Genomic DNA, 18,913 nt, shown 5'->3' on the forward strand with positions numbered 1-18,913 from the left:
AAATCCATGATGAACGAAACCCAAAATTTTAAATGAAGGTAAGATTCCCAGGACTGGGATTAGGGTGCACTAGGTGATTTGGGTCACACAATGGCAAGACGGGGTCTTGTCTTTATTTAAAATCCTGATATTTTGTTCCTCATGTATTTCTTTGGGATTTCTTTCGATTTCTTAAAATACTGACTTAAAATATCATTTATCTTAACTACTAATGTATTTGGATCCCTCTTCAATGTTATGCCTTACTCGCCTCCCCCTGGTCCTGGCCATGAACAGGTTGTGTTTCTCTAGCCCCTTCCATGCTTAGCCCCCACTCTGTGCTTGCTCTGGTTGAGTCCTCTTTCCCTGGGGTGTGGGGCCTATGGTTGAATAAAGCATTCTTGTTTGTGGTCTGACCACAGGCAAGTTCCCCAACTAACCTCCAAGAGTCTACGATAAAAGGAAAGTCTAGAGAGGTGGGAAATGGCTCCTGAATTTGAATTTGTGTTATATGTGAGTGCTGGCAACAGGCTGCTGAGCTGATATTGATTTTTGGGGACCATCAGTCTCCGTGAAGACAAGCAGACACTTGTAGGACCAAGTCAATGAGCTCTTGCCATTCTCACTAGGGATGCTAAGGGGCAGAAAAAGCTAAAGAGTCACACCCAAGATCCTTGTAGTGGGTTGAATTGTGGCCCCTAAGAAGGCATGTCCATGTCCTAACCCTTGGAAGCTGCAAAGTGACCTTACTTGGAAAAAGCATCTTTCTGGATGTAATAAAGGATCTTGAGATGAGATCATCCTGGACTATTCAGGTAAACCCTAAATCCAGTGGTGAATGTCCTTATAAGAGAAAAGTGGAGAGAGATTTGCCACATGGGGAAAGTCATGGGATAGTGCAGGCAGAGACTGGAATGATGCACCTTCAAGAAAAGGAGCACCAAGGATTGCTGGGAACCACCAGAGCTGGGAGAGAAGCATGGAACGGATTCTCCCACAGAGCCTCCAGGGGGAACCAGCCCTTAGTGTCAGACCCCTGGCCTCCAGAACTGGAAGGGAATAAACTTCTGTTGTTTCAAGCCATGCTGTTTGTGGAAATTTGTCATGGCAGCCCCAGGAAATTGGTACAGTTGCCCAGCAGGTCAGGGACAGCCCTGGGACCTGAAGCCAGGACTGCTCATTCCCTACCCATGGCTCCTTCCCTTCTGCCTGACTTGAGACAGGCTTTGAAGAGAACGCACCCAACTCAGCCCTCTCTGTCTCAGCGGGGTGCTTCTAGTAGGTGGCATGACAGGAGAGTGTGAGTCTGGTGCTCAGAAGATCTGGCACAAATCCTGGCATTTCTACCAATCCATCAGCCTCCACAGCTAGTCACCCCACCCCCACCCCAGCCTCAGTTTCCTCAACTAAGAATGAGAGATTTGAACCTGATAGCTACAGGGTCCTTCCATAGCAAAGTTCTCTGGCTCTGTGTAAGTATGGTGCTGGCTTCTTACAGAGAGCTGTGTGACAGGCTATAATGTTAAACCTTGGAATCCCCAAGTGACTCCTAGTAGAGAAAGTTGCAGCATCAGACAGAACAGTGGCCCCTCTTGGGACGTGTTCCCTAAGGTTCCCTCTTCCGTACACCTGTTGCCAGTGTCAAGACATCCCCAACTCTTTCCTCACACCCAGGAGAGTTCTGGTAGGAAGAATAACAAGGTCATGGTTCTCCAGAGCACGTTCATAACTCTCCTCCTACTGGAATTTCCAATGCCAGGACAAGAGCAGACCTTCAGGCTTCCCTGAGCACATCCAGAGCTCAGTCTTGTGGAACCTCGTGAGGACAGTCTCTGGGCACTTGCTTTGGCTCCACTATCTGGCTCGGTCTCCTCACTGAGATTCCCCATTGCCACTCTGCTCCCCCACAGAGACTCTTTGACATTGATGGTTTCCATTGTCAGCTTTCACTTTTCAAAGTCCCGTTAGGTGTGTTTCCAGTGTGAGCATTTAAAACTCTAGTTAGGTTTCTCTGGTGATGGCTCAGCCTCTCTGGACATGTTTCCTGTCCCCCTGCTGAGACACAAGGCTGGACCAAAGCACCAGATGAAAATGTTCACAGAGCCCTGTAATCCCTGGGGACCTCAGAGGTGGCCTCAATCCCCCCTCAAATGCACAGGCTCATTCTTTGGGCTTTGGAAGAGCTTTGTAATGTTTTCTGGCAAGAACCGCCTGCAACCACCTGTGACTATTGATTCAACATGGCAGAACTGGAAGAAACACAAAACAAGTGAGTGCTCAGCTAGAGCTGATGACCCAGGAAGAGCTGCACCCATCTCATTGTCACTGCCATGTGAGCTCCCTGACAAAGAACATGGAACTTTTAGGGAAACTCTAGGCTCTAGAGAGGAGAAGGGAAGGGGCTGTGGAAAAGTGGGCGTGCTCCCCGGGGAGGTGATCCTTCACAGTGCCCCTGCCTCTGCCTCCCACCTTCCCCAAGAAGCTCCTCTTCCCTTTTCCTTCCCTAGTAATCCACTTTGATGGGGGACAGGTAGTGTAGCAGAGGGACACAGTCTGGCGGGGGGTGGGGGTGGGGAAGGGTGTGGTAGCCTATGGAGGGTCTTAAGGAATAAGAGCACTGGGTAGATTTGAATTTTGGCCCCACCACTTCACAACCGGGAGACTCTGAAAGGTCGTTAGTTGTCCATACTAACATCCTCAACCCGCATCCACCTCAGTAACGCAACTTTGGTTTTTAAGTACGCATGTTGCCACCTAGCTGAAAAGAGACATTTCCTGGCTTCCCATGTAGCTAAATGTGGATTCTAAGTCTGGCCAATGCAATGTAGGTAGACTTGGGACTTCTGAAAGTCTCCTTTAACAGGAGAGCTTCCTTTCTCCTGTGTGTTGGCTAGATATGGATGGGATAGCTCAAGATCTAGCAGCCACGTTGGGTCAAGAAGTGGCCATGAGAAGGAAACTTCATTCTAGGGTGGTGTTGCATGCACACAGGAGCTGGCTCCCTGGTTACACCATGGAGCTTCCACGGCCCTGCACCGCCTACCCAGTGACATTTTTCACGTGAGAAAACAAAACTATCTCCAAGTCACTGATCATTTTTTTTTGTTACATACAGCTGAATCAGATGACATAGTGCTAGTGATCACTACTGATACAGTGATAGTGAGCAAGTCATTTGACCTGTCAGAAATTGTTTCTCATCCACAATATTGGGATAATAATATCTCTTTTGTAAGATATAAGAATTAGATAAAGTGAAGCAGAGAAAAGTATCTTGCAGAGTGCCAAACACACAATAGATGTGTTCAAAAAATTGTGGTTCTCTTCCTCCTTTAGCACAGCAGCCTCAGGGCCAGAGAAAGGAGTAGTGAGTCAGTTTACACACACCTACACATAAATCTGCTCTGGCTTTGTGATTGGGATTTTGCTGAATTTGTAGATTGATTTAAGAAAAATTGACTTAATAATACAAGTCTTCCAATCCATGAATTTCGTATTTCCCTGCTTTTCCCTGGGTCATCTTTAATTTCTCTCAGAAATGTTTTGTAATTTTCTGTATGGAATTCTTGCACATACTGTGTTTGATTTATTTCTAGGTATTTGATGTATTTTGGTGACTCTATGTGCAAATTACTATTGGGTGTATATGTAGGGTGGAATTTCTGAGTCACAGGGTATGCATATGTTCAGCTTTAGTAGACCCTGCCAAACAGATTTCTAAAGTGGTTGTACCAATTTACACACCCACCAGCAGTAATTGAGAGTTCCAGTTGGTTCACATGCTCACCAACATTTGGTATTGTCGGCTTTTTAATTTTAGCCGATTTAGTGGGTGTGTAGTGGTATCTGGTTCGAGTTTTAATTTACATTTCTCTGATGACTAATGAGGTTGAGTATCTTTCCATATCTTTACTGGCCATTTTGAGACCCACTTTTACAAATTTCCTGTTCAAGTCTTTTGCCCATTTTTCTACTTGAATTCTCTGTTTATTTCTTACTGACTTGTAGAAGTTCTTTTTTATATTCTGCACATGTATCCTTGGGTGGTTATATGTATTATTTATATTTTCTTCCATTCTTGAACTTATCTTTTCACTCATAATGGTGTATTTTGATGAACAGAAATTCTTAATTTTAATGTAGTCCAATTTATTAGTTTTCTCTATTATTAGTATGTCTGTGTTCTGTTTAAGTGTCTTTGCCCACCCACACTCTTGAAAATAGTTTCATATTTTATCTTTTAGAAATCTTATTTTCCGCTTTACCTTTAGATATAGAATCCACATGAAATTGGTTTTATGTATGGTGTGAGGTAAGATCAAGATTCATTTTTTTGTCCATATGACTAACCCGTTGATTCAGGACCATTTATTGAAAAGTCCGTCATCTTCACCACCAGTACCCCCATGCTAGAGTGTCAACTCTTTCATGTATATAGTGTGCATTTTGGGTCTGTTTCTGGACTTTCCATTCTCACCATTGGTCCATTTGCATATCCTTTAGCCAATACCACTATCTTAATAACTGAAACTTTATAATAAGACCTGATATCTAGTAGTATAATCTTTCATCTTTGTTCTTCTTTTTTAAGATTTTCCTGGATGTTCCTGGCCCTGGTGTCATTTTTCATTTTGATCTACTCACATGTTTGCACTTTTTATTACTTTTCATTCCTACCTGCAGCTCTGTTCTTCTTTTTATGGTCATTTTCTTCTACCTGAAGAACTCTTCTTGGTCTTTTCTTTTACTGTGCGTTGACTAGAAACAAATTTGCTCAGTTTCTGGGTCTCTGAAATTATCTTTCTTTCATCTTTAATTTTGAGGTGTAGAGTTCTAGATGATCCATGATTTCTTCCACCATTGTAAGATAATTTCTTTGTTTTCTGGCTTCCATTTTTCTATTAATTCAGCTGACATATTGTTGCTCTTTTTTTAATTATAAAGTTTTTCTTTTTTATTAAATTCAAGTTAGTTAACATACGGTGTAGTCTTGGCTTCAAGAGTAGAACCCAGTGATTCATATCTTATATATGACACCCAGCGCCCATCCTCAAAAGTGCCCTCCCTAATGCCCATCAACCATTTAACTCATCCCCCTCACCTCAGTTTATTCTCTGTATTTAAGAGTCTCTTATTGGTTTGCCTCCCTCTCTATTTTTATCTCATTTTCCTTCCCTTCTCCTATGTTCATCTGCTGTGTCATTGCTCTTTGGAAGGTAATACATCTTTTTTTTCTAGCTGCTTTTACTATTTTGTGCTTTGGTCTTCCATTTTACTATGCTGTACTGAAATGAAGTTTTCTTTGAGTTTATCTTGATTGTAGTTCACAGAGTTCATACAACTTCATGAATCTGTGAACTATTATGTGTTTGGAGAGATTCTAGCATAATATCCCTTTAAATATTGTTTCTGCATATTCTCTCTTTCCTCACATTCCAAGACAACAATTATACATGACCTAGACATTTTCAACCTATTCCCTATATTTCCTATGTCCCTTTCTTATTTTCTACCCCTTTTCCCTCTCTGTGTTTCACTCTGGATATTTATTACTATTTACTACACTAACCTTTCTTCCCAGTTCACTAACCTACTCTCTGCTCTGATAATATGCTGCTTCAGCCATCTATTGAGTTCTTAATTTCAGTTGCCATATCCTTCATTTTTAAACTTTTTAATTTCTTTTTTTCATAGCTTCCAGTACTCTGATAATATTCTGCATCTTTTCATCTATTTTCCTGAACACATAAATGTTACTATTTTAAAGTCATGTCTAATAATGTCAAGATTTGGATCACCTGTGGGTCTATTGTCTATTTTATTTATTTTCTTTATTCCCTTCCTCTCTTTTTGCCTTCCTTCCTCCCATCTGTCCATTCTTCCTTCCTTCCTTCCTTTTTTTTTTTTCATTATTTGGTCTTATTTCCTAGTGTATCTTTTAGATTTTATTAATTTAATTGGAGATGAAAAATGTAGCAGCTACAGAATGTGTTATCTTTCTTCAAGAGATTTATTTCTCTTCAAGAAGGTCATTAGACTAGGAGAAGATCACCTTAATCCAATAAATGAAGAATTGAGATGATTCCAGGCTTGGTTTTGGTTGTTATAAGGCCTGGTCTCTTTTGGTTTGCCCTTATTCCCAGTATTTGTTCTTCAGTGCTCTTAGCTGAAATCCTGGGGTGCTTACCTGCCCTGGCTTTCAAATTTTGTCTTCCTGATCCTGTGAGACCCCACACACTCCTGCTGACTTTCTAAACCCCTCAGCAACCACTTCTTGGCTTCTCATCCTCTTACTTTATGCAGCTTAGTTACCATGAAGTATTCCAAGTGCAAATGCTAGTCTGAAAAGTGGGCTTACTTTTCTGTACTTCCTTTTCCTCAAGACCTTGGGCCTTACAAGCCTTGCAACCCTGATAGCCTCAAACTACAGTTTTGTGTCTTCCTCTCCCTGTGAGACTGTTGAAAACTCACCCAGAGCTTGGGTTTCCTGCAACTAGCCTTACTACTTACAAATCACCAAGTGCCTCTGGGGGAAACAGCCTAGAAAGCCAGCCTCTGCTCAAAGCAGTCTCCTCCCTCCAGCATCTTGCCCCTCAAGTCCTAGACATCCTGGTTGCTTTATGATGCCTTTGAATAGCTATTTTTGTATTTTATTCTGCTTCTTTGAATGTTTCTTCATGGAAGCTTTGGTCTGATATAAGCCATTTCATCACAATCAGGGTGGAAATCCACATGGAGACTATTTTGCCTAAAAGGTAGAGGACAGCACCCTGGGGATAGGGTAGCATGCCACTGTCTTCAGTCCTTTGAGAGGCTGTTGTGCATAAGAGGGAACAGCTCTGTGAGGAGACGTTGCATGTGGAATACAGGTTATAGGTGTGCTGCAGATGTGGCATTAGCTCACAGAGGGCAAGCATGCCTTAAGTGGAAGGCTCTTCCTGGAGAGACAGCTTCTCAGCGCCAGAGGAGTCTAAAAGGTGGAGCTCAGCAAACATCTGGATGTTGCTGTTGAGAAGATCCAGTAATCAGATTGTAGGAGGGGCTTAATCTGTGGTAAACCATTTGTGTATTCTTGAGATCTTGCAAGGTTTTCAGAAACACAGATTTTTAAATTATCTCATAGACATGGAGTCAAAATGTAGGGTCTGGCTTCTGCATTTAACTAGGTCCCCATGTGATCCACAAACTGGACCACAAGAGCAAGGAGACTAAATACCCACCAGTGGACCTTCCAAATGGGAGTCTGTGTTCCCCAAATCCTAGATGCTAAAGAAAAACTCTGCCAGTGGCTGGAGATGTGGAAGGGGATGGCTTCCTCACCTTCTCCTGTCTTCTGTCCATGAGGCTCCTGTCTCCCAGAAAGCAGGGCTCCGCTTGGTTCTGTTGGAATGACAGACCCATAAGGTTTAGTCACATTGTGGGTTAGTGCGCTTGTGTGGGCTAGCCTGGGAGCCTCACCACTATTTATAACAGAGTTTCTGTGGGAAAATATGTTCCAAGTTCCAACAACTGCCTTTCAAAAATATGCTGGAGCACAACCTGTCAGTAATTGGGAATATCTATATAAAGTTATTTTCTCAGAAACTTTTAGCATCTCATGATAAACCTGACCTCAGAGAATGAGTAATTAATCAGCCTTCAGTGTCAGCTCGACAATGGAAGAAATCCTGCCCTGAATAATCGGAGGCCCTGCTTAAAGAACAACTATTAGTTTTTCCTCAGATAATTGTGAGAGTGTTTCTTCCTGCTGTCACTGTTTTGCCCAGGGGAGTTTGGTGCTGGCTTCACCTGGAAAGTGATGAATGGCCTGGGATATAATGTGGTAGCAATGACTTCAACTCTGTGCTTGCAAAGACAGTAAGAATGAGGTCACCTTTCCGGGCTTAGCTACACCTGTTCCATTTCAAGGACTCTTCCCACAGAAATGAGGTCAACAGCCGTATTTCCATTGTTCTCCCCCAACCTCCTACCCCTCACCACCACCCCCTGGGTGAAGAACAGTGTTATGTAATAGAAAAGATGTGGATTTACAAGTACCCATGTACAAAGTATATATAGGGGCCCCAAGGTTTGGATGAATGCTATGATTTTGGTCCCCCTACTGTCCTCACAAAGAAATAACCCCAATAAAGTATATCAAGGAAGTTTAAAAAATTACACTCATATATTCTCTGGTGAGACCACACTGAGAATGTTCACCTCAGGTCTGGACCCCTGACTTGAAAAGGGTCATAGAAACCTGGAAGAATGACCCAGTGGCATGTTCTGGGTAGGGAAGAGGTCTGGAAATATCATCTGAATATAATCATTAGATTGAACGAACAGGGCTCAAATACAGACCCCACCAGCCCTCGATGCTTTTGTGTGCATCGGAGAAAGCTCATCGGAGCAGAGTCCAAGAGAGAAGAAGTCAAAGGGGCATCCTTCCTTTGATGCTTAAAGCATTTAGAGAAATACAAATTCAAGTAATGTGTAATACTTTTAACATAGCTAAGGGCGAAATTAATGACCAGAAAGAGACCCAAATCATTTTTAAAAATCAAGGAAAATATAGCTAAATGTAAAAAGTGGAAAAATCACAAGGGTGCGTTAAAACAAAACATCAAAAGGTGTGACTATCACCTTAGCAATATGGCATAAAGAAGTGCACCTAAGAAATAAAAATTGCCCATCAGCATTTGAAAGGAGCTTGCTCTAATCAGAAATCAGAGAAATCCAAATTAAAATTAAAAGGAGATACACTTTTTTTTCTGAACCTAACAAAGTGATGATGATTTTTAAAATCGATAAACACCTGTTGTTATTGAGGATGCAGGGAAGTGGCTACTTTCATATATGGTGGGATTTTAATTTCTCGTCTTTGGGGAGAATAATTTGGCCCAAATATGGGTGAATCATGTTTAAATTTGGTATATACTTTTCCTCAGCAATTATGCCTCTGGGAATTTATTCTGAAAAAAAAAAAAAAACTACCAGTGTGTGTTCAGAAAATTTAGATACAAGGATGCTTTCTGCAGTCCTATAATTGGGACAAATTCAAAATAGCATAAATGCCCAATAATTGGAGGTTGGTTAAGGAAGCAAGGTGGTGTCAGAATGGCTAGAATGAACAACTCAGGCAACAACAGATGTTGGCGAGGACGCGGAGAAAGAGGATCCCTTTTGCACTGCTGGTGGGAGTGCAAACGGGTGCAGTCCCTCTGGAAAACGGTATGAAAGTTGCTCAAAAAGTTAAAAAGAGAACTACCCTATGACCTAGCAATTACACTACTAGGTATTTATCCAAAGGATATAAAAATGCTGATTCGAAGGGGCACAGGCACCCCAGCGTTTATAGCAGCACTCTTAACAAAAGGCAAATTATGCCCAGATGTCCATTGACTAACAAATGGATAAAGAGAATGTGATGTGTGTGTGTGTGTGTATATATACATACGCATATGCATACACAGTGGAATACTACTCAGTGATCAAAAAGAATGAACTCTTGCCATTTGCAACAATATGGATGGAACTAGAGTGTATTATGCCAAGTGACATAAGTCAAAGAAAGACAAAAAATATGATTTCATATGTGGAATTTAAGAAACAAAACAGACTAACATAAGGGAAAGGGAACAAAAATAAGATAAAAACGGAGGGAGACAAACCATAAGAGACTCTGAGATACAGAGAATAAACTGAGGGATGATAGAGGGAGGTGGGGGGGCACGGGCTAGATAGGCGATGGTATTAAATGAGGGCACTTGTTGGGAGGCACGCTGGGTGTTGTATGTAAGTGGTGGATCACTAACTTCAACTCCTGAAATCATCATTATACTCTAGGTTAACTAACTGGGATTTAAATTTTAACAAAGGAAGTGAGGTAGGACGTGCCCACTCTGGAGGACTGTTGCCCACAGATGTGGGCAGAATCGTGGCTCTTCAGGGCATCCTGGGTTGGCAGCTGCGCCAGCCGCGCTGGGTGGCCAGGTTGGGCAGGACTCCTTTACTATTACTAACAGTGGGTGGCATTTGTGGGACACCTCCCATGTCCTGGACACTGGACTGGGCACTTTACACACTACATGTCACTGAACCCTCATGGCCAACCAGCAAGGGAAGACACAGAGACCTGGAGGAGATAGGACCCTGTCCCAGGTCACAGTTAGCCAACCACAGAGCTAGAGGGCAGAGATGTCCCCTTCCAAATCCTTTGTCGTTACCACTGTGCCAGGCTTTTACCTGTGTTTGCTGAGAGGAAACTTCTAGATCACCTGATCCAACCTCTTCATTTCTCAGATGGAGAAGTTGAGGCTTGGAAAAAATCTCTGTAGGTATTGCCTTGGGTTCTGGGGATACCTCAGTGATCAAGACAGATAACATCCTGAACCCACGGAGCTTAATTCTAGTTTTGGGGGGAGGGGAGAAAGAGGAGGGAGGGCTGGAACAACAGCTAATATGCAAATAAACACAGAAGTAGGAGCATGGCAGGACGTGAAAAGTGCAGTAAAGAAGATAAGTGGCTGGGGAATGCCTGGATGAGGAGTTTTTAGAAAGGGTGGGTCAGGGAAGCCATCCCTGAGAAGTGACGAGTGCTGACATTCGAAGGGAGAGAGTTCTGCAAAGAGCTGGGAGGTTTTCTAGCAGAGGAAACAGCTACTGCAAAAGCCTGAGGTGCAAACAAACTTGATGTGATCAAAGGACCCAAGAGGTCTAAGGGAGAGCGTGCGCCTCATAACAGACCCACATGCTCCCCCAGGAGTGTGTCAGGGTGGAGGGTTTGAGGGTCAGTGAGGAGGGGCTCAGGGACCTAAGCTGGACTGGAGACGGTGCTGCCCCCTTGAAGAGCCCTCGGATTTGAGGAGTCCCTGCCCTGTGTTTTGAGTGATGAACAAATGTGATGGCTGGACATGACGCATTTCCAAGGAAAACTGCAAAGAGGGAATAAGACCTGAGTCATCTGATGGGAGTGAAAAAGAAGAAGGAGGAGTCGTTGCTGAGACAGCAGCATTCCCGTTTGGTCAGGCAGAGGCCCTCACCTGCAGGGTCCACAGTCAGAGGCACTTGGCTGTCCCCAGGCAAGTGTGTGCGACCCTGTTGAGCCAAGGGCAAGAGACTCACCTGGGCTCCAGCCATGAGACGCAGGCCTCATTCACCACCCTCGTTGGACACTGGGATCTGGCCCCAAACAACGTGGGGTGGTTTTCAAAGAGCAATAATGTCCTCAAAAGTTAAAAATGAGAGAAGCACTAAAGGTGGAATGGGATCATTCCAGCTACCCGCCCCCCACACACACATACGCACAAAGTGTGTGACCTTAGGCAAGTCTCTGGACGTCTCTGTGCCTCAGGCTACAGGTGGAGGGAGCATGTGTGACCATCCCTAAGAGCCCTTCCCAGTACAAACTGTCAATGAGTCAGTGGTCTCTATGTGTGATTTATCCCAAAGAGGATTTCTCCGAAGGCTAAGCTCCGCCGACCTGTCTGGCAGAGGAGCTCAGGAGTGACTTGAGAGGCCCGTGGCAAGGCTGAGGGTGACGTGGTCGCCTGAGGTGGCATCCAGTGGGATGTCCGAGCCTCAGTAACTGAAGTAAAAAGGTTTTCGTTGCTTTGTGGCCACAATCAGAATGTTAATATCACTGGTGAAATCCTTTTCTGAAATTCGGTTCAGTTTAGTTCTTTTTTAAAAAATGCTGAATTATTCACAGACCTTGCTGTATTACAGAAGAGGAAAGAGGGGCACAGTATAAGGTCAGAGCAGCCCTTACATCCAGCCTAGGCCCCATGCTCTGCGAAGGCCTCACTCAGGATCGATAAGGCCCCTGGGACACGCCCTCCCCGGCCCCAAACCTATACCCCCTTCCTCCTACACCACCTCCGATGCCCTGAATTCCCTGCCCAAACAGCTGGGGCCATATCCAGGGCCAGGGGAGCCTCTTGCCTGGGCCAGCCTTCTCGAGGTTGGGTTGCATCTCTGGGGTGGTCAAGAGGTTGGGAGAAAGTATGGACCGAGCCGGGCTTGCCTGCAGGGGTGCGCCCCAGCACAAGGTCAGCACCCCCCTGGCTTCTGTATCCAGCCTGAAGCTCTCAAGAACCCCAGAATTCTGAACTCAAACTTGGCCTTCCATATCATTAGGAAGGTATATTGTCGGGAGATAGAAAATATGTCATCGAACTGTTTATTTGCTTGTCTATAACTTAAATATTTAGACATATGGAATGGGGTCCTGCACTAATGCTCGGCTCTGCAAACATCACTGGGAGGCCTGGCTTGGGTGTGCTATTCCTTCACCCTGGCCTTGCTACACAGCCAAAGTTCAGGTCTCAGTCTTGCCACTCAGTAGCCATGTGGTCCTGGACAAGCCCACCTCCCATAACTCACACGCTGTGTGAGGTTGGCGCGAGGATTTAGTGAGATAATGCACGCAATGAGCCTGGTGCCGTGCATGGCTCACAGTGAGCATTTGCAGTGTCCGTTCTCGGCACCATGCGCCTCATGTCCCTGCCAGCTGTAACCCGGCGTCTCCCCGCCCCTCTGTTTTGCAGACTCCACAGCAGTATGAGAGAGAGTACAACAACAAGCGGTCAGGCGTGGGGCCCAGCAAGTTCCACGGGTACGCCTACGATGGCATCTGGGTCATCGCCAAGACGCTGCAGAGGGCCATGGAGACGCTGCATGCCAGCAGCCGGCACCAACGGATCCAGGATTTCAACTACACGGACCACACGCTGGGCAGGATCATCCTCAACGCCATGAATGAGACCAACTTCTTCGGGGTCACGGTCAGTCCCACACCCAGACTCTGCTTTCCCTGGTGCCCTTGGAGATGTACAAGGCGAGCGGGGCTGTGTCACATGCCCTTTGATACGAGTTCCATTTTCTCTGATCCGTGAAGCAACTTCCTGTGGGTTGTAGGGTTGCAGGGCTGCTAAAATGAGGGACAGGTTCGATGATGCTCTCTGACATGCTGGGAAAATGCTTCTCTGTAATTCGGGGATTACCCAGGGCACAGTGAGTTGCCTGCGCAAAGAGCAGTTGAAATTCCCCAGGTGGAGGATAGGGGCCGCAAGAGCTCCAGACCCGAAGTCAGGTTCAAATCCTGAGTCTTTCAAGTTACCTGCTCCAAGCCATAGAGCTTTCATTTTCAAAATAGACATAATACTTACCTCATGAGGTAGGTAAAAAGATGAACCATTACAAAGTAAACTCTGCTAGTATTTGTTGAGCAGGCCACTTGCTCTGAGCCTCAAGCTTCTCATCTGGAAGATGGGGATAGTCATATATGTCTTGCATAGAAGTTGTGAAAATAAGCAATGATAATAATCGCTAACATTTCTTTAGTGCTTATCATGTGCTACATACTTTGCTAATCACTTCATGCATACTATCATGTATGCCTAATGCTAGCCCCATGGTAGGCTCTCAATAAATGCTAGGATTGTTAGTGTTAATAATGGTCTTGTGGCCTGTATATTCCATCCATGGGAAGTAAGTCCTGTTATTATCCCTATTAGAGGTGAGGAGGCTGGAGCTCAGAGCATTTAAGTTCTACAGCTAATCAGAGGTAGAGCTGGGATTTGAACCTAGGTCTGGCTCTTAACTGCTGCATTACGCTACCTCCTGGTAATGGCCGTAAGTGGTACTTAGTTATGTGTCATGATGATGTATTTGTCACTGGCTCTGCTCCCAGAAAAGAAGGAAAATTTGCCTAAAGAATAAGTTGAAATGACTAAAGTCCTATCTTGTGTTCTAATTTAAAAAACCACTTAAAGAATCCGTCTCTATCTTAAGAAGAGTGGACTAGATGAGTTGATTGGTGTATTTCTTAAATGTTCATATTCCTTTGTGTGTGTGCTCAGGCTTGCTGGCTGTTGGTCTGGTCCGCGGGGCCTGTGCAGGTGCTGATGGTGTAGAGGATGGTGTGGATGCTGAGGTGGAAAAGATGGGCTCCCTGTCTTGGGGTCCGTGGTCCAAATGCAGGGGTGAGAGCTGGGCACAGATTATAATAAGAATTAAAAGAGCTCAGCACCACGGGACAAACCATATGAACCTAGAGGGGTCTCTGTGACCGTCAATGAAAACTTCAGGGAACATTTTGGAGGAAGTAGATTTGGTTGCAGTGCCTTAGACATGCAGAGAGAGTGGGGGCTGTCAGTCTGGCCAGATGGAGCGTGGTGAGCGAGGGAGCTGTGCGTGAGTGTGTGCAGGGACAGTCACTTCGTTGGGATAATTGGAAAGGAGGAGGGCGAGGCTGGGAAGGTAAGTTGGGGCACTTCTGAAGGAGGAAGGCGGCCGGCCTTTATCCTGTAGGCCAGTGATTCTCAAAGTGTGTCTTGACCAGCAGCACTCGTGTCCCCTGGGAGCTGGTTGGACATGCACCTTCTCGAGCCGAACCCCGGACCCACTGCATCTGAGTCTCGGGGAGGGGCCCAGCCACTGTGCTTTAACAGACCCCAAGGGGAGCGCTAACACCCTGCTCTGGGCGGTGGACAGCAGCTGAGACTTTCTGAAAAGGAGGATACCGGAGTAGAGTCACCCTTGACCTGACGACCCTTGGCCTCTGCTCCCACAGTTCAGAGTAAGGCTCTCAGAGCCCGTGTTTATAGTGCCGCCTGGATTCAGACATTAAGCTTGAACAGCTTTTAGAGATTCGGTTTCAAAAAAGCTGTTTTTATCCTCAGAGCCTCTTGTAAAATCTTACGTGGTGCTGGTACGTAATACAGATTGGAGAGAAGCCCCTCAGTTCAAAAGGAGAAGGAACCCAGGGCGCTGCCTGTTCAGCCTCCCCTCTCGCAGCCCTTGAGCCCCACCCCCACCCCCATGGAATGGCCCAACCCCAGAGGTCCTGCCCCTGCTGGCACAAACACAGACTGAGCCTTAGAGACTGTTGCCACCACTGTGGCAGAGCTGTCGCAAAATGCGGGCACACTGCTTCAGGTCGTCCTGCCACCACTTTGGTTTCTGATATGGTAGAAGGAATCCATAGTCTCTCTAGCTGAAATGGATGGATAGAGAGCTACAGAATCTAGGAAGCATTCTGCGTCCCTCCTTGTCCCGGAACTCGGTGTTTTGACCAGATGCCTGATGTATCTTGGTGGGAGATCGTTTATAGCCATCTCCAAGTGCTCCCTTTCATCAGAGCCAAATAATACATAATCCCTGCTTGATAGGCAACTTGCTAAGGCTGTCTGAATACCTGACCCAACTTGAAGGTGAGGTTCTTTTTAATGAGAAATCCCTCAACACGTATTTATGTGATTCATAATTCAGTGCATATCAGGAGTGAAAGCACTCTTATTTTATCTTTTTTTTTTTAATTATTTTAGAGAGGCTGGGGGCAAAGGGAGAAAGAGAGAGAATCCCAAGCACTCTGTCAGTCTCATAAACTGTGAGATCATGACCTGAAAAATCGAGAGTTGGATGCTCAATGGACTGAGCCACCCAGGTGCCCCGTGGACTGACGGCGCTCTTTAAAATCCTCAAGTTCAACCCCTTCGTGTTGTAGACGAGTATTTGAGTTCCAGAGAGGGAGCTTTCAAAGTCACATGGAGGGATGGTTTGGCAGAGCCAGGGTGGCGGCTCAGGTGGGTCCCGTCTCAGCCACACCCGGTCGTACCTCCCTTCCCACTATCCAAGGTCTCCTTTACTTGAGAAAGAGATTAAGTAGTGAGACAGTTCTGTCCTTTTCTCCCCCTTTCCTCCCAATCCCCTTTGTCACGTAAGTATGTGCTTGTCACTGGGCTGTATACAGGTTTCGTTAAATTGTCTTCTGATCAGAGAAGAAAGGACATCTTCTGACAAAAGAAAGAGTGTCTCTGTGGTCCAAGGAGACCACAGAAGGCCAAGTTCAGCCGTAAATAAAGAGTTGGGAAGGGAAGGAATGGGAGGTGGAAATAAATTGAAGCATTTCCTATTTGCTGAAGGGTTTGCATTCTACAGCACACACGGTGTCCACTTTTCCACTTTCAGGCAGGCACTTTATTCTGGGTCACCCTCATTCAGCATGTTTACTATATGGAAAATCATTTAAACACATTAAATTAATTATATCCTTGACTCAGTTTCAATTGATGCAGTGTGTATACTCTTGTCTGGGAGTCAGGCCGGTGGGTCCTGGTCGGCAGGTTAAAGCAGACTTCTTCCATGTGTCCTAGATCAGGAATCTGGCTTTAGCTTGGGGCCAGCTCTGCTTTATCTTCTTAGGAGCTCTCCTTCCAACTGTCCTTCTCAGGGAACGCTGGAAAATGGAATTCCATGTCCCCACCTGCACACTGATAGCCTGGCAGAGGTCCTGCTTGCCTCTGATTCCAAGTGCAGTGATCTGACTTTGGGCCCTGTTATTACCACTTACTTTCTATATGGCCCGCAAATCTCAGAATCTGTCCCCCCTCCTGAACAGAAACTTGGGCTAGAATGGCTGTTTAAGATGTCAAAAGCCCAGAGCATTCTGAGAATCCCAGCTCAGCAGGCTTTGGTCTAGAACAACGTTCCTAAACTTCTATATGTATGAGAATCTCCCATGGAGCTTTGTTAAAAATTCAGATTTCCCAGCCCCTCCCACAACTTGTGACCCACTGGCTTTGTGGGAGGGCCAAGGAATTCGCATCATTAACAAGAAGCCCCAGTGATTGTCACATAGTAACCCTGAGAATTGCTTAGGGCTCTGGTGGATGTGCGCATGCGTGCACATGCACGTGCATGCATGTGCGCGTGCACACACACACACACACACACACACACACACACACACTTTTATTTTAAACCTGTCAGAGATGTATTTGCTCCACATTTATTCACTCCCTAGTAGCCCCTGGACTGCGTTCTGGGAGCTGGAAGAATAGAAGGGAATAATGTGCAGTCTGTCCCTCAAAAACTCCCTGCACAGTGGGGGATATAGACAAGTCGATAAATAAATGGGTGGTCACTCTTCAAGGTCTGCCCAAGGCCTTTGGAGGGAGGGTTCCATTCTGCTTACGGCAGGGGAGCCCAGGAAGCTGTCCTTGATCTCTGCAGGTCAGTAAGTGAAACTCCATGCGTGGATACTTGCAAGGCACCTGTGCCATGCGCTCTCCCCTTGTGCCATGTGTTGGCTAGTGAGGACGCAATGCCAACCTCCTCCGTGCCCAGCACTGATGGTGATACATGGTGATGTAACAGACTCCTCTAATTAGTTTTTTCTACCAAAGATACAGCTTATATCCATAACCCTTCAAAACATGCTTGGGGGAGCATCTGGGTGGCTCAGTCAGTTAAGCATCTGACTGCAGCTCAGGTCATGATCTCATGATTGTGGACTCAAGCCCCACATCCGGCTCTGCATTGGCAGTATGGATTGGAGTCTCTCTCCCTCTCTCTCTCTGCCCCTCCCCACTTGCAGTTTCTCGCTCTCAAAAGAAGTAAATAAACTTTAAAACAGAAAAAACTATGCTGGGTAACATGTGCTAAGTATTCAAGTAACAACCAAAGCTTTACTTCTCTTTAGGGTATCACTTTTTAATTCTTTCCAGTTTCCAGTCTTTTAAAACAAGGATGACATACCAGATCGCAAGTGGCCAAACCATTTGGGCACATTACAGTAAGATGTGATGGTTCTAACGAGCAGTATACCCGCCTTTAGTAAATGTTTCTTCCGATTCGTCTCTTAGAATGACACCATATTTACTCTGTAGAGCCTGGGATGGAGGCTCAGTTAACGTTACCTCATTATACCCTATTATGAAAACATGGTACATGTAACATTTTTCCTAGAAAGTTACTGAGGGCGTGCACCCCAGGTTTGCATGGGGACTATGAGACTTCCAAGAGCATTTGGACATGGAGAAATGGAAAGACGCTCTGGGGGGAGTAGCTTTGATTTTGAGACGAGAACCCATTCTTTCTAAACTATTTCCTATGATTTCCTCCTCACTCCCCCTGGGTTGACCTAATGTAGAAACGATCAGAGTTCCTCCAAATAATGGCCCCATTCTTCATGCTCTCCCCAGCCTTTCTCAACCAGCTGCGGATCTGGACATCACATCTGTTGGGAAGAGATGGGCAGCCTCAGGTTCTGGCATGTCACTTCTAATGGTAGTTATGTCTAACTGATCTCACCAAGGAGGTGATGAAGGACAGCAGATGGCAATTTGTAGCATTTATTGATCTATTTGCTTTTGTTGCCAGTGAACAGGAATCGCCTTTGCTGGTGTGTCCCTTAAACCTCAAGTCTTTGTGCAAGACTTATGAAATAAAATTATCTCCACTAAGCCTCACATATCGCCACTGTGCCCCCTCTGGCTGCATTCTACCTGAAAAGAGAGCATCATACTGTACACTCGAATTGGTTGGAATTAAGTGACTGCAGGGACTTGGAACAGGTAGTTGGGGGAAGCCAGTGAGATCCTCGTGCTGGGGAAGTGTGAATGGAAGCCTGTTTATGTCACACTCACTGCTGCCTCACCCTACCGTGGGGCTATGGTTGGGCAGTAGATTTTTTTACCCAGATAGGAAACTTCACACAACACATATACACACACACATTAATTAAACATCATCTTGCCAGAATTGGCCCATCTCTCCTGCCATCTGATCTTTTGGACTCCTGGTTTTATTCTATGAGACAAGTTAACCTACAGGCTTTGCATCAGCCATCCATTTGTGATTTATATTTGGTATCATCATTTAAGGTTGTTGAATTTGAGTGAGTTAAGAAACAGAGCATGAGGAAGTCCATCCAGAAGTAGAGAAAACTCTCCCAGTCCAGGATCTGACCTCTTCGGGGACTGGTCATTCCACCAATCATGACTCCATCCTCTGGACCATCATGATCCTGCCTGTTTCTCGATTTTGTACTCGAGGCTGTCGCTAGGACCTTGTCAGAAGCTCTGTAACAACCCAACTGTGATGTGTCTGCTGCACGTCCTAAAAAATGGGGCTTGTCCCAGTGACCCCAGCATGCTCGCTCCCAAGGCCA

General features: G+C 45.4%; 1 protein-coding gene across 1 annotated transcript in view; it reads left to right on the forward strand.

Moving 5' to 3' along the window:
- GABBR2 (gamma-aminobutyric acid type B receptor subunit 2) overlaps positions 1-18,913 on the forward strand; it is a 338,745-nt gene that overhangs the window by 194,882 nt on the left and 124,950 nt on the right. The window contains exon 7 of the mRNA XM_029920582.1: positions 12,507-12,743. Coding sequence (XP_029776442.1) covers positions 12,507-12,743 — 237 coding nt within the window. The remainder of the gene's footprint in view (positions 1-12,506; positions 12,744-18,913) is intronic.

The sequence above is a fragment of the Suricata suricatta genome, chromosome 13 (genome assembly GCF_006229205.1).
Source record: "Suricata suricatta isolate VVHF042 chromosome 13, meerkat_22Aug2017_6uvM2_HiC, whole genome shotgun sequence".
NCBI lineage: Eukaryota > Metazoa > Chordata > Mammalia > Carnivora > Herpestidae > Suricata > Suricata suricatta.